General features: G+C 48.7%; 3 protein-coding genes across 3 annotated transcripts; all 3 read right to left on the bottom strand.

Annotated features, from left to right (window-relative positions):
- Positions 1-770: 770 nt before the first annotated feature.
- syt15 (synaptotagmin XV) lies at positions 771-3,272 on the bottom strand. Its single transcript, XM_073489745.1, has 8 exons — positions 3,234-3,272; positions 2,968-3,163; positions 2,572-2,720; positions 2,136-2,428; positions 1,803-1,970; positions 1,550-1,658; positions 1,286-1,468; positions 771-1,175 (listed from the first exon to the last, which is right to left on the bottom strand). Exons 1-8 carry the CDS (start codon positions 3,238-3,240, stop codon positions 1,036-1,038), a joined length of 1,245 nt encoding a protein of 414 aa, XP_073345846.1. The 5' UTR covers positions 3,241-3,272; the 3' UTR covers positions 771-1,035.
- A 700-nt stretch (positions 3,273-3,972) lies between these two features.
- Positions 3,973-6,270, bottom strand: LOC141015501 (zinc-binding protein A33-like). Its single transcript, XM_073489593.1, has 2 exons — positions 6,166-6,270; positions 3,973-6,070 (listed from the first exon to the last, which is right to left on the bottom strand). Exon 2 carries the CDS (start codon positions 6,051-6,053, stop codon positions 4,665-4,667), a length of 1,389 nt encoding a protein of 462 aa, XP_073345694.1. The 5' UTR covers positions 6,054-6,070; positions 6,166-6,270; the 3' UTR covers positions 3,973-4,664.
- A 6,177-nt stretch (positions 6,271-12,447) lies between these two features.
- LOC141015055 (E3 ubiquitin-protein ligase TRIM39-like) lies at positions 12,448-14,743 on the bottom strand. The gene is made up of 2 exons (XM_073488954.1): positions 14,613-14,743; positions 12,448-14,517 (listed from the first exon to the last, which is right to left on the bottom strand). The coding sequence occupies exons 1-2, from the start codon at positions 14,616-14,618 to the stop codon at positions 13,120-13,122; spliced, it is 1,404 nt and encodes a 467-aa protein (XP_073345055.1). The 5' UTR covers positions 14,619-14,743; the 3' UTR covers positions 12,448-13,119.
- Between the last annotated feature and the right edge of the window lie 63 nt (positions 14,744-14,806).

Raw genomic sequence — 14,806 nt, 5'->3', positions numbered from 1 at the left:
AGTCGCCCCCTGCTGGACAAAACCAGGAAGTACAGACGAGCTGGAGAAGTTAACTTCTGAAATTCTTCATTAAAACTCAGATTTAGATGTACAGATTGTCAATGATGCATCAAAATTAGTAGTATTAGTAGTATTATTTTATTTTATTTTATTTATGACATTTATTTATTGAATGCATATTTGATTTTTTTGACATTTTGGCTTTGCATCACAGTCGTCCCTCTGTACAGTACTTTACTGATTCTCATATTGTTTTGGACGGTTCAGATGACTAACCACACCTCCCATCATAGAGCTTCTCAACCTATTGGTGTGCAGGATGTATAAATATGAGGTTTGTTTTCATCTGATGAAGATTCATCTGGGATCAACAGGTTGTCTTTATTAAAGGTGCTATTTGTAAGAAAAGTTGATTTTGAGTCTCCGTCCCAAAGCGTTGGGAATGAGACTCGAAAATCAACTTTTCTTACAAATAGCACCTTTAAAATAAAGAATACGCTTTTAAAACTATCGTCACCTCGGTTAACTTCGTCTGTCTGATTCTTAAAAAACACACTTTTACTGTGTCGTCCTGTTACCAAAATGTATTTTCCAGCGTTTCCAGTTTCATGACAATCTACTATCTTATTAGATGCATCCTGTATTTTATTGTATATTTCTTTCATGCTTAGTTGCTCAGTTTAAGAGCTATGAACTCAAAGGATTTGTTATAAAGGTAGATTTTGACACTCAACCAGCAATAACAAGGAAAAACACATCAATGCAGGGCATCAAGTGCAGCCACAGTATTATTTATTGCTGTGATCAGGGAATAAAAACAGAAAGTTTCACCTTTGACCAGATGAACTGAGGGTAATTAGGAATAATGACTCAAAAGTGAAATCAAAACGGCTGTATTTCAGAAAACATGAAAAAAAAACTATGGTGTTAAGTTTCCTTAAGAAGGATTTCTTAAGGGAGCAGCAGGAAACCATGAAAGTGATTGTAATTGTTATTATTTCAAACTTTGTGTGTATATACATCATGATTCGGGTGTTAGGTGGCTCTGCAGAGTCCGTGCCACAGTTTGACCGGCTCCTGTGGTGTGTTGACCATGTCCATCCAGTGCTGCAGCTGCGGGCCCCTGGCGTACATGAAGGGACCCAGCACCAGCACTCCCAGTAGGACCGGAGGCTCTGGAAGAAAAAATTATGACCTGCGATGTGGGTCTTTGAAGGAGCTTGTGACACTTAACCGATGTCAAACAAACAAATAATATAATCCATAATTGGGTTGAATCTTTCACCTGAGCGGACGACGTGTGGCTGCTGCAGCTCAAACCTCAGACAGGCCTCGTCCAGGTGCTGCGGCCGGAGTTTAAAGGTCATCCTGTGGCTGAAATACGGGTCGCTCTCACCTTTCACCACACAGCTGCGCTTGATCTTCACCGCCTGAGTGTGTATCTGTAAGCTCACCTGGACACACACACCTGGGAAACACACAGATGGCACAATACTCATGCATGGAAAGGTTACTCCACTACTGATGCAGATCAGGTTCATGTGCATACCTGCGTCAGTGAGCAGCTGCAGGCCTCGAGCTCTCAGGACGACCACAGAGAGGCGCTGCAGGGACGGACTGTAGCTGAGAGAGATCTGCACGTCACCCAGCTCTGAACACTGACAGAGGACGGGACGAAAACAAACAAAGCAAAGGATGAAAAATAAATAAAAACAAACAAGAAAAAACAAAAAGAGATAAGAGGCAACAGATGATCAGAGTTTCTGTCCACATGTAAACGTCCCCTGTGTTCCTGTGTTTACCTGAGTCTCGTCCTCCGTCTCCAGGTCCCTCCACAGCACCCTGCCGGCCTGACCGAGCTCCCCCTCCAGAGGAAACAGCACCCGGCCCACCGCGTGACGCTTCCCATCCTGCTCCACACTCAGCACACACACACTCAGGGTGCTCTGAGGCACACACGCTCCTGACACCTGTGGAGGAAACAATCAATGAGAGTTGTCAACTATTAGATTAATCACCAGCATCATTTTGATAATTGATCAGTTTGAGTACATCTTTTGGAAAAGTACAGCTCCTCTTTTTTTGTTATTTTCTCTTGCGTCAGGTTTACAAGCTCTAGACTTTTGTGTCCTCGCCTGGAAAACTAAGCAGTCGTTGAACTCCGGGTCGGGCCCTGTGCCTCGGGCCTTGGCCTGTCGGGGCCGCCGGTCGTCAGGGAGCAGCCGGAGCTCCACCAGCGTGACGTTGCCGTGGAAGCGGGGAGGGAGGTTGCCAAGGCGGAGCAGGGACACCATGAGCTGCTCGCTGCTGTGTCGATACTCCACCGAGAAGCAGAGGCGAGTGGCCATGCCGGGTGGAGGGGCCACCACCTCGTTCAGAGGAGGGACAGAGTAGAGACCAGCCAGCACCGTCCCCACCGGGTACCATCCTGACGGAGACGGGTTGTTTGTAGGACTGATCTTAACTTAAAATCTTAAAGTAAAAGACCTTCATAAGTATTCCACATTATTGGTTTTTTTAGGGACTATAACCATTTTTACATGTTGCCAAATAAAGGTAGTAACGACCTACTGCTTACTGAGAGCGACCCGCGATGAGCGAGTATGTCCCTCCGAGCCTCCATCTTTATCTCCTCCTCCTCCTTCTCTTCCTCATTTTTGAGGTCGTTGTGGTCTTGTGCCATGAAGCGAGGAGGCAAGGTGAAAGGGACCTCACTGGGCCTGTCACACACACACACACAGAGAAATGTTGTTACTGTGACACCTGCAGTATTTAAATATCAGCTACAGCTCCTTTAAAACCTGATGCTTCCTGGTAATGAATGCTTTTTCTTCAGTGAGCGGTTCACTCTTTTGCTTTTTATGTAAACAGTCCCACTAGTCCATGTGAATAGTCAGTAAATAAACATTTGTATTAAAGGAAAAAACACAGAGAGAAGAGCACTATGTAGGATTTCGTGGTCCTAACTTGGCCAGGGAGCCCTGCGACACCAGGATCACCGGAGCAGAGAACGCTGGGACTGAAGGCACCGTCGAGAGCAGCTCCTCGTACTGACTGCGACCCTTCTTCTTCTTCCTCCTCCACAGGTGGCACAGCATGAGACCGAGAAGCAGCAGCGACAGGAGAGCCACGGACAGACCAACAGCCAACAGTAACACCTGGTCTGAACAAGCACACTCGTCAACAGGTAAAGTCTACAGCAAGCATCGAGTCAGACACAGTTAACTGCTCACCTGCCATGTTTCAGTGAACAGCAGCAGGTGACTGTGTTCGTCTCTTCTTGTGTGAAGTGTTTGTGAGGCTGAGGAGCAAAGAGAGGACGACACAGCCGGCTGGTTCTCACCGTTTCATGCTGTTATCTGCTTCCAGGTGAGCAGCTACAGTCAAACTCCTTTAACCCTTCGATGCACGAGTGATTGGACCCGACACTCTTCCAGAAGTGGGTCGAACATGACAATGTGTCAGAATCAATGTGTTTTTATTCCATTTTTGTCACTTATGTTAAGAATAATCATATATAGTAGATTCTGTTTTGTATTTCTGTCCACACAAGAATCATTTGAGTTGATTGAGTTATTTTTATTTTTCACTTTGTAACATTTTGAAAGTTTTTATGATTGAAACATAAAGATATACATGATAATAACACACACACACACACACACACACACACACAAACACACACACACACACACACACAGATACAATACATACAGTAGTGTTAGATCATAGTGTGAGATCATTAACAGTAGCTATTGTTAGCTTTCTATAAAATAGGCTAAATAGTTGATACATTATAACAACACATACTCTTTCACACAATAGACATGAATGACACACACACACACACACACACACACACATTGAAACAAAGGTCAACAACAGAAACACAAAGCAAACTGTCAAACAAACCAAAAACAAAACATAAAAAATGAACATACGTGTTTTGTGAATGATGAGACAGCAGGAGGAGCAGCTGCAGCTGAACAGGCTGAATTCTGTGATTTTTAATTTAAACAACATGTTGACAACATTTTTATGTCGACAAATCATTTTAGAAATAAAACATCTACAGAGCTCGTAGAACGGTGCAGAATAAAAGTCCCTCTTTTCCTTAAAAACATTATTATGATTGCGAATAAATGATTTTAAAATGTTTGTCAGGTCCAAATGAATTGTTCTGTTTATCTCTGTGTCAGAATTCTGACAGTCGGTTCAGCTTCTAACGAGGTTTGTCAGCCAATAGTATCACACAGTTTGTATCACGTGGTGACTTTGTGTCGTAGTTGCCAGTTTGTGGGGGAAAAGATTAACGTTCAGGCAGCTAGTGCACAACCTGGCAACCACCTGAGGGGCAGATGATCGGATCAACAGCGGTGAAACTGCAACAGTTGCAACACAATATTGTTCGTCACCATCCAGCCGCCTCACTGTCTCCTCTTTCAGAACTTTCTCTGAGCCAAAACCAAGCCCCGTCCAATCCGGTGCAGCGCTGTGCACTCTGGGTGTTGTAGTCTTTCTACCTTTTCAGTAGAAGTGAACACCACAGCCCTTTGACTCTGTTTTCTCTGCTCATGTAGCATCAAGCTCAAAAATATTTGACTTTCTCCTGCAGAGAGAGACAGTTTTATTTCAGGGCGTCTTTCCAGAGATGAGATACTTCTTTAACTGCTCTGTTCCACTGTCACACACACCTTCAGGGGGGATATCTTCAGTTTATCCAAAGTGCTCATGTATGGAAACATCCTCTCAGTGAAAGTGTGTCTGAAGGTGTGTAGGTGTGTGTTAGTATCAGGATCAGAGAACGACAGCTTTCCTCTGTTCCAGCCCAGATTCACTCTGATCCTCTGGAGCTTCTTCTGCACTACAAGAATAGTGTCTGGAGCTGATGGTGACCGCACCGAGTATTCACCTTCCCATAACATTATTCTCCATAATCCAGTCAGTATGAATCCCTTCCTCTGGACAGACTCTGCTAACACACCCAGTGACCAGACTGTACTGTCTCCAACCTCGACGTCCCAGCTGTGAGTCCCTGAGTTAAAGCCCTCAGAGCCCAGGACAGAACAGGACTGATCAAACCTCTCTGGATTATCAGGAAGCTTCTGTTCATCTCCTCGTCTCACACTGATCAGATCTTCAGACAGGATGAGTTCTGGACGAGCAGTGTTTGGGTCCAGAACCACAGGTGTGTAGGAGACCATGTCCTTCATCTTGTTCCAGATGTTGAAGCTCAGGTTGCCCAGGTGTTTGGCCTGGTCTATCAGAGCTCCTGAGGGCAGCTGTGGATCCTCCAGCAGGGGGCGCTGCTGGACTCTTTCCACTGCAGCCTTGTAGTTGTGCAGGAATGAGACGTCTTCAGCTCTCAGCTCCTCCTCTGTGGCTCTGACTGTGTGTGAAAGAGCTGCTATCTCTCTGCTCAGAGCCTCCATCTTCTCCTTCATCATCTGACTCTTCTGCTCCTCTTCCTCCCTCAGTGCAGCCATCCTGGCCTCCTCTTCCTCTTCTAGAAACTGGTGAAGCTTCTTAAACTGCTCCTTAATCTGCCTCTCTGTGTGTCGGGCCTGGACCTTCATGTGTTTTGCTGCTTGATCAAACTTCACTTTAACTTCTTCAAAAACCTTTAACTTCTCCTTGAAAGGCTCCAGAGTTTCCTGAAGTTTCTTCTTGTGTTGTTGTGCAGCTTCATCGATGGGTCTGAATCTGTGGTTGGTGTGTTGTTCTGAGTCTCTGCAGATGTGACACACCGGCTGCTGATGGTCCAGACAGAAGAGTTTGAGTTTCTTAGAGTGCAGACTGCAGAGATCCTCTGAAGCTCTCTGATCTCTCTCCTGTAAGAAGGTCTCACACAGGTTCTTTAACACCAGGTTACGAGGTGGACGTGCCTTTGAAGATCTTTTGTTACAAACTGGACACTCACGTGTTCGTCTCTCTGTCCACCAGCTCTGCAGACAGTCTTTACAGAAGCTGTGGCTACATGACAGAACGACAGGCTCTCTGAAGACATCATGACACACCGGACAGCAGAGATCCTCCTCTAACCTGGAAGCCATTTTGTCTCTGAGTGATGCTGTGAACACAGCAGACAGTACAATCAGTCACAGCTCCACTTCCTCCTTCACTTCACTGAAGTTTACTTTGAGTTCTGGTTCTAGTCGGACTCACCTTCAGTGTGTGGAGCGTCTGCAGTGTTGTAGTTTCCTCCTCCTCTCTCCTGTAGATGAACTCACTCGGAGGACATTGTTAGTTCAGTCTGAAGGTGAATCTGATCATCTGTTTGTGGTTCTGTACTAAAGAGAGAGACACACACACACACACACACACACACACACACACACACACTGTTTCCTGGTTTGTCTCAGGTGAGTCAGGTGAGGGCGAAGCTTTGTCAGACCTCTGCTGAATGCTGATTGGTTCACATGTGACTCAGGGGAGTGTTTCAGCCCAAAGCACTGATTCACTGCAGGAAATGTAGTCTGATACACTTGTTGTTGTTGTTGGAGGGGCTGTAGTCCATCAGAACCAGCGCCAGCACTGCCTGAACTGTAGTGTTCTCTATTATCTCATTTACTCACCAACGTTACGTCCTGAATGTTTGACCCTTAAATCATTTTTATTCTAACAACAATTTAATAACCTTGTTATCTCAGATTTTTTAATCACGTCTCAATAACTAATCTCATTTTCATGACTTCATCATTGATTCATCATTTAACAGGATGTGCAGGGAAGTTTGGTCGTTTTTGAGCGGGAACACAGTTTGAATAAAAACAATTAAAATTCAATAAAAGTGGCCGTCACTCATTTTACATGTTCAGATGCAGAGTGTGGAGGAGAACATCAGGCCTTCGCTCAGTCACATCAAAGTTGTAATTGCCAGAAAAAAACACAAAAACAAACAGTTAAATTTAAAACCATCTTCGTCTCCGGAGCAGCTCCATGTGTTAGAAAAGGTCGTTTGTCATGGGCTGAATCAGAAAACCATCTCGTCGTCCTTGGTTTGACTCTGACTTGGATCCTTGTTGCATCTCTCAACCTCAGAAACATCAACAAGTTGTCTAACAGATCATTCTGAGCTGTAAATGTAACCAGAGCTGATGTTTGCTGCCTCCTGCAGGCTGCACAACCCAGAGCTGCAGAAAGAAAACCTGCACAACTCATCACATCCAGGCAGCTTTCAAACATGTCTGGAGCTCACTGTCACTTCATTTATGTTTCTGTTGTCATTTCTTCTGTTGTCTTTATTCATTGTTTGCTTATTTTACATATTCTCTTATATTTATATTTGCATTTTTGACCTTTTCTGAAGGGAGAAACAGCAGAGAGAGATTCAGTTCTATTTCGTCCCTACTGACCGCCAGAGGCGGTGCTTTAAGCACTGGATAACTCCGCCCGCGCTATCGCATGTCGAGTACGAATAATAATAATAATAAAACGACGGCTATATCTTCCGGTGTCAGCAGGCAATCGGCTCCTTCATTCTTCTCGCAACCGCACGTCGAGGTGTACGTAAGTAAAGCATGGCCATTTGAATGGCCCGGTACAATTGTTACTGGCGTGCTGCTGGCTCTGTGCAGTCTCGTCCCTCCCAACTTGGCTTTGTGTTTCAAAGAGTTGGCATTCCCGTCCTGGCGGCATCACACTTTGTTTTTCTTTTGGCTACCTCTCCACCTGGTTCCGGATGGAGCATGCCTGTGGCATTTGTATGGCGTCCCTGGAGCCTGAGGATGGCCATGACCGGTGTGTGTCCTGTCTTGGCGTGGATCACCTGCGGGAGGCCATCACCGATGAAGCCTGCATAAATTGTGGCATCATGCCAAGGTCAGTAAGGCTGGCCAGGCTGGCCCAAATGGATCCACTATCCTGCCTGCCTTCATTCCAGTCTGAGGGGGTGGATTCCTGTCGGGATGCCGCACAGAAGCGGTCTGCCACACGGGATGGGGATGGTGTGCCCACAGGAAAACGGAGGAGGAAGGCTGACAACCAGCTCTCCTCTAAGGTCGACCATCTGGCTGCTGATATGGAGAAAATGAAGACACTTCTCCTTAGCCTACACATAACACATACTGTGGTTGCGGCTACTCAGGGGTCACCACTGCCGGTGGACGATGCTATCTCCATTGCGGCTTCATCGAGCCAGTTTAATGATTCCCAGGTTGGGTTGACGACTCCAACTGCAGCGGGCTCCTCACATTCTTCAGCCTCGGATTCCCGGCGAGGGTCTGATGACTCCTCCATGGGGGCAATCATCCGGACTGCCCTGGCATGCCTGCAGCTTGACGCTCCGAGTCAGGGAAAGGCTCCTAGCACTTTCTACAGGCGCAACCCCCCACCGGCAAAGACTATGGTGCCGCACTCTCCTGATTTTTTGAAGGAGCTGCATTCCTGCTGGGGGGACACGTCAGCTCTCACCAGGCCGGGGCCGGATGAGCGAGCCTTAGCTGGCATGGAGGGTGCTGAGGCTGTTGGTCTTCTCCACATGCCAGCGGTGGAACCTGCAATTGCTGCCTTGATTGTATCTGCGGATGAGGCAATGAAGTCGGACCCCAGGTGCCCTTCTGCCCAGTGTAAGGTCACTGATGACTATGTCTGCAGAGCTTACAACACGGCAGCGCACATCGGCCGCCTTGAAAACACCCTCTCCCACTTCCTTTTGGCCCTCTCGGCTTCCCTGCAGGATGCTCAGGTGGATGACTCCATCCGTGACGTCTGCGATGCCTCACTGCAGACTTTTACCTGTCAGACGAGAGAATTGGGTCGACTTATGTCAACGCTTGTCCACAATCGTCGCCACGTTTGGCTGGCCCAGTCACCCCTGACGGAGGCGACTCGTAGGGTCCTTCGCCGCCAGTCAGCAGAACCTGGTGAGCTGTTTGGCTCTGCAGCTTTGGATGCATTGGATCGCACAGCCGAAGCTGATGAGACCAGGCGGCGGCTTGCGGGCCTTCACAAGAGAGCGCCTACTTCCAGCAGGCTGAGAGCTTTTCCATCTGCCCCTCCACGTCCTCCACAGCTGCCTCCCCAGAGTGGTAAGCGGTAGTCGCGACGGGATGCTAAGAAGCCGGCAGGCGACTTTCGCTTCACCGTGCGCCACTCACCACGTCGACCCCAGGCTTCCAAGCCCGACCGCCGTCCTTCTGGTTCCTTCAGGGGCCGGGGTCAGCAGCGCTAGGGCCACGGGGCCGGTCGTTGGCTGCTTTTCCCAGCAGCAGCTCAGTCACTGGGCTGCTGCTGTCCAGACCCCTCGGTAGTTTCCACCTTGACCCAGGGCTACGAACTGCAGTTCCGACACCGGACCCCAGCCTTCGGCCGGGTGAAAATGACATCCATCGCCCACCCGGCCAAGGCCCAAACCTTAGCCCAGGAACTGTCCACCCTCCTGGACAAAGGTGCCATCGTACCGGTGGACCCCCTCCTTCATCCCGGGGGGTTCTATTCGACCTATTTTCTCGTCGGCAAGAAGGATGGTGGACTACGGCCCATCCTGGACCTGCGAGGCCTAAACAGGTACTTAAAAGTTCTGCCATTCCACATGCTGACTACAGCAGATGTTCAGCGTGGGGTCAGTCCCAACGAATGGTTCACGTCCATAGATTTGAAGGACGCGTACTTTCATGTCCCAATCGCTGCTCATCATCAGACCTTTCTGAGGTTTGCCTTCCAGGGCCACCATTACCAGTTCAGGGTGCTCCCCTTTGGACTCTCCCTGTCCCCAAGGGTGTTGCGGTAGCCTTGGCGCCTCTGCAGGCGGGGGGCATGAAGGTCCTGCCCTGTCTCGACAACTGGTTGGTGTGCGCGCATTCCCGAGCCCAGGTGATCCGGGAAACCAACCGTCTTCTGTTGCATGTGGCCCGACTGGGCCTCACTGTCAACATTGCAAAAAGTTGCCTGGTCCTCACTCAGCGGACTGCCTATTTGGGTCTGGTTCTGGACTCGGTAGCCATGACGGCCTATCTGTCAGAGAAACGTGTGGACGACATCCTCCGACTCCTTCCTTTCTTCGAGAGAGGCAGGCAGCTACCTTACATTCAGTTCCTGCAGCTCCTGGGCAAACTGACGGCTGCATCAACTGCCATACCTTCCAGCCTGTTGCTCCTGCACCCGCTCCAGATGTGGCTGAACAGCTTCCATCTTGACCCCAAGTTTCACAAGCACAAGCTGATCAGGGTGTCTCAGGTATGTGTCCGCGCCCCTGTCCACCTGGCTCTGCAACATTTTCTACCGCACCTGTAGGGGAAACATGTGCTGGTCCGGTCGGACAACAAGGCAGTGGTCTCCCAGATCAATCATCAGGGGGGCACCAAGTCGGCGCAACTGTTGCAGGTGTCCCAGTGCCTGCTGACATGGGCTGCTCCCCGTCTGTCGGGCTTGCGAGCGGTGTGGCTCCCGGGGGACCGGAATCAGGTGGCAGATTTCCTTTCCCGGCACAAGCCTCCGCCGGGGGAGTGGAGGCTACACCCAGAGGTTGTCGAGCTTATCTGGGGCGTTTTCGGCAGGGCAGAGGTGGATCTTTTTGCCTTGAGGGATTCAACTCACTGTCCCCTGTGGTTTTCCTGGATGGAGGAGGACAGTCCCCTGGGACAGGATGCCTTGGTGCACGAGTGGCCCAACGTGTTCCTGTACACCTTCCCATTGCTGCCTCTCATCCTCCTGACGCTGCAGCGGGTCCTTCATTGCGGCCACCGCCTCCTCCTGGTAACCCCGTTCTGGCCAGGGAGGCCCTGGTTTCCACTGCTGCGAAAGCTCTGCTGCGGCTCGCATGACCTGATAGACAATGCTACCGTAGGGTGGCAGCGGCTGGTGTCTGTATTTCTAAGGGGGGCATTGAGGCTGCGGCCCTCGGTGTCCCCTAGGGTTCCAGCGTGGGATCTCTCCCTGGTGCTGAAGGCCCTGTCTTCTTCACCCTTTGAACCTATCGCCCAGGCTGACCTCAAGTGGCTGTCGTTGAAGACAGCCTTTCTCCTGGCCATCACCTCAGCGAAACGGGTTGGGGAGTTGCATGCTCTGTCTGTCAGTGAGTCCTGCCTGCATTGGGGGCCTGATGGTTCAGGGGTGACCCTGTGGCCTAATGTTGCGTTTCTGCCAAAGACCCTGCCCCGTGGCCATGTCAACCACCGTTTTCACCTGGCGCGGTTTGATCCCCCAGCGGCTGATGATGAGTTGCGTGCTTTGTGCCCTGTACGGGCCCTGGTTGCCTATATCAGTGCCACTGCACATGTGCGGCAGACGGAACAGTTGTTTGTTTGCTATGGGGGTCATAACAAGGGTTCTGCCCTCTCCAAACAGCGCCTTTCTCATTGGATTGTGGACACCATCTCTTGTGCTTACAGGGTCAGTGGTCAAGCATTGCCGACGGGGGTCAGATGCCACTCAACACGGGGTGTCTCCACGTCCTGGGCTGCCCTGAGAGGCGTACCCCTGGATGACATCTGCGCTGCAGCCTCTTGGTCGTCGCCGGGTACTTTCCATCGGTTTTACTGGCTTAATGTTGCTGCTCCCCACCCGTTGGGCGTGGTCCTTTGCCCTGGGTCTTCAACCTCTCATCAGTAAGGTGGGTTGTGGGATTCTTCATGACACTGTTGGTATATGTCATCCAGAGCTTAAAGCACCGCCTCTGGCGGTCAGTAGGGACGAAATAGAACGAAAGTCACAGTTGTAACTGCGGTTCTATGAGTCCCGGATGACCGCCAGAGTGCTCTGTCACTCAGAATCCTTGCGCATTCGCGAGCAGATTTTGGGAGCCGATTGCCTGCTGACACCGGAAGATATAGCCTCCCGGGGGTCATGCAGGGGTCACAAGTGACGTTGTTGTTATTCGTACTCGACATGGGCTAGCGCGGGCGGAGTTATCCAGTGCTTAAAGCACCGCCTCTGGCGGTCAGTAGGGACGCATAGAACCGTAGTTACAACTGTAACTTTCGTTCTTCAGTCAGCAACATCACATGAAGCCAAACTGAGACGTCCACCTTAAATACAGAACGACTCGTCCTCTCACTGAACAGACGACTGACAGCAGAGTTCAACTGATGGAGACTGAAAACACACAGAATCACAATCATTGTGACTTTATTACATCAAAAGGGGATTAAAGACACATTTACAGTATTTTCCATCATTTAATATATTTTATTTTATTACAAACATTTCATATGTGTCATAAAACTTTGATTTTATTGTTTGGAAACTTTATAATCTGGACTTGAATTTCAAATAAAGTTTTTGGATCTGAACAACGAAACATGCAGTTATTAATTGATTTGTTTATTTGTGCCCATCCTCACACACACACACACACACACACACACACACACACACACATTGAAACAAAGGTCGACAACAGAAACACAAAGCAAACTGTCAAACAAACCAAAAACAAAACATAAAAAATGAACATACGTGTTTTGTGAATGATGAGACAGCAGGAGGAGCAGCTGCAGCTGAACAGGCTGAATTCTGTGATTTTTAATTTAAACAACATGTTGACAACATTTTTATGTTGACAAATCATTTTAGAAATAAAACATCTACAGAGCTCGTAGAACGGTGCAGAATAAAAGTCCCTCTTTTCCTTAAAAACATTATTATGATTGTGAATAAATGATTTTAAAATGTTTGTCAGGTCCAAATGAATTGTTCTGTTTATCTCTGTGTCAGAATTCTGACAGTCGGTTCAGCTTCTAACGAGGTTTGTCAGCCAATAGTATCACACAGTTTGTATCACGTGGTGACTTTGTGTCGTAGTTGCCAGTTTGTGGGGAAAAGATTAACGTTCAGGCAGCTAGTGCACAACCTGGCAACCACCTGAGGGGCCAGATGATCGGATCAACAGCGGTGAAACTGCAACAGCTGCAACACAATATTGTTCGTCACCATCCAGCCGCCTCACTGTCTCCTCTTTCAGAACTTTCTCTGAGCCAAAACCAAGCCCCGTCCAATCCGGTGCAGCGCTGTGCACTCTGGGTGTTGTAGTTCTTCTACCTTTTGAGTAGAAGTGAACACCACAGCCCTTTGACTCTGTTTTCTCTGCTCATGTAGCATCAAGTTCAAAAATATTTGTCTTTCTCCTGCAGAGAGAGACAGTTTTATTTCAGGGCGTCTTTCCAGAGATGAAACACTTCTTTAACTGCTCTGTTCCACTGTCACACACACCTTCAGGGGGGATATCTTCAGTTTACTCCAAGTGTTAATGTATGGAAACATCCTCTCAGTGAAAGTGTGTGTGATGGTGTGTAGGTGTGTGTTAGTATCAGGATCAGAGAACGACAGCTTTCCTCTGTTCCAGTCCAGATTCACTCTGATCCTCTGGAGCTTCTTCTGCACTACGAGATCAGTGGATGGAGCTGATGGTGACAGCACCGAGTATTTACCTTCGTATAACTTTATTCTCCATAATCCAGACAGTGTGACTCCCTTCCTCTGAGCAGACTCTGGTAACACACCCACTCTCCAGAATGTACTGTCTCCAACCTCGACGTCCCAGCTGTGAGTCCCTGAGTTAAAGCCCTCAGAGCCCAGGACAGACTTGAACTCATCAAACCTCTCTGGATTATCAGGAAGCTGCTGTCTCCCTCCTAGTATCACACTACTCAGATCTTCAGACAGGATGAGGTCTGGATGAGCAGTGTTTGGGTCCAGAACCACAGGAGTGTAGGAGACCATGTCCTTCATCTTGGTCCAGATGTTGAAGCTCAGGTTGCCCAGGTGTTTGGCCTGGTCTATCAGAGCTCCTGAGGTCAGCTGTGGATCCTCCAGCAGGGGGCGCTGCTGGACTCTTTCCACTGCAGCCTTGTAGTTGTGCAGGAATGAGACGTCTTCAGCTCTCAGCTCCTCCTCTGTGGCTCTGACTGTGTGTGAAAGAGCTGCTATCTCTCTGCTCAGAGCCTCCATCTTCTCCTTCATCATCTGACTCTTCTGCTCCTCTTCCTCCCTCAGTGCAGCCATCCTGGCCTCCTCTTCCTCTTCTAGAAACTGGTGAAGCTTCTTAAACTGCTCCTTAATCTGCCTCTCTGTGTGTCTGGCCTGGACCTTCATGTGTTCTGCTGTCTGATCAAACTTCACTTTAACTTCTTCAAAAACCTTTAACTTCTTCTTTAAAGGCTCCAGAGTCTCCTGAAGTTTCTTCTTGTGTTGTTGTGCAGCTTCATCGATGGGTCTGACTGTGTGGTTGGTGTGTTGTTCTGAGTCTCTGCAGACGAGACACACCGGCTGCTGATGGTCCAGACAGAAGAGTTTGAGTTTCTCAGAGTGCCGACTGCAGAGATCCTCTGAAGCTCTCTGACCTCTCTCCTGTAAGAAGGTCTCACACAGCTTCTTTAACACCAGGTTTACAGGTGGATGTTGCTTTGAAGATCTTCTCTTACAAACTGGACACTCCCGTGTTTGTCTCTCTGTCCACCAGCTCTGCAGACAGTCTTTACAGAAGCTGTGGCTACAGGACAGAAGGACAGGCTCTCTGAAGACATCATGACACACCGAACAGCAGAGATCCTCCTCTAACCTGGAAGACATGAAGTGACGCTGGGAACACAGCAGACAGTACAGTCAGTCACAGCTCCACTTCCTCCTTCACTTCACTGAAGTTTACTTTGAGTTCTGGTTCTAGTCGGACTCACCTTCATTGTGTGGAGCGTCTGCAGTGTTGTAGTTTCCTCCTCCTCTCTCCTGTAGATGAACTCACTCAGAGGACGTTGTTAGTTCAGTCTGAAGGTGAATCTGATCGTCTGTTTGTGGATCTGTACTAAAGAGACACACACACACGCACACACACACACCGACAAACTGTTTCCTGGTTTGTCTCAGGTGAGTC

The sequence above is a fragment of the Pagrus major genome, chromosome 20 (assembly GCF_040436345.1).
Source record: "Pagrus major chromosome 20, Pma_NU_1.0".
Taxonomy (NCBI): Eukaryota; Metazoa; Chordata; class Actinopteri; order Spariformes; family Sparidae; genus Pagrus; species Pagrus major.
The sequence above is the reverse complement of the archived record's forward strand: the minus strand, read 5'-3'. Positions and strand labels throughout refer to the sequence as shown.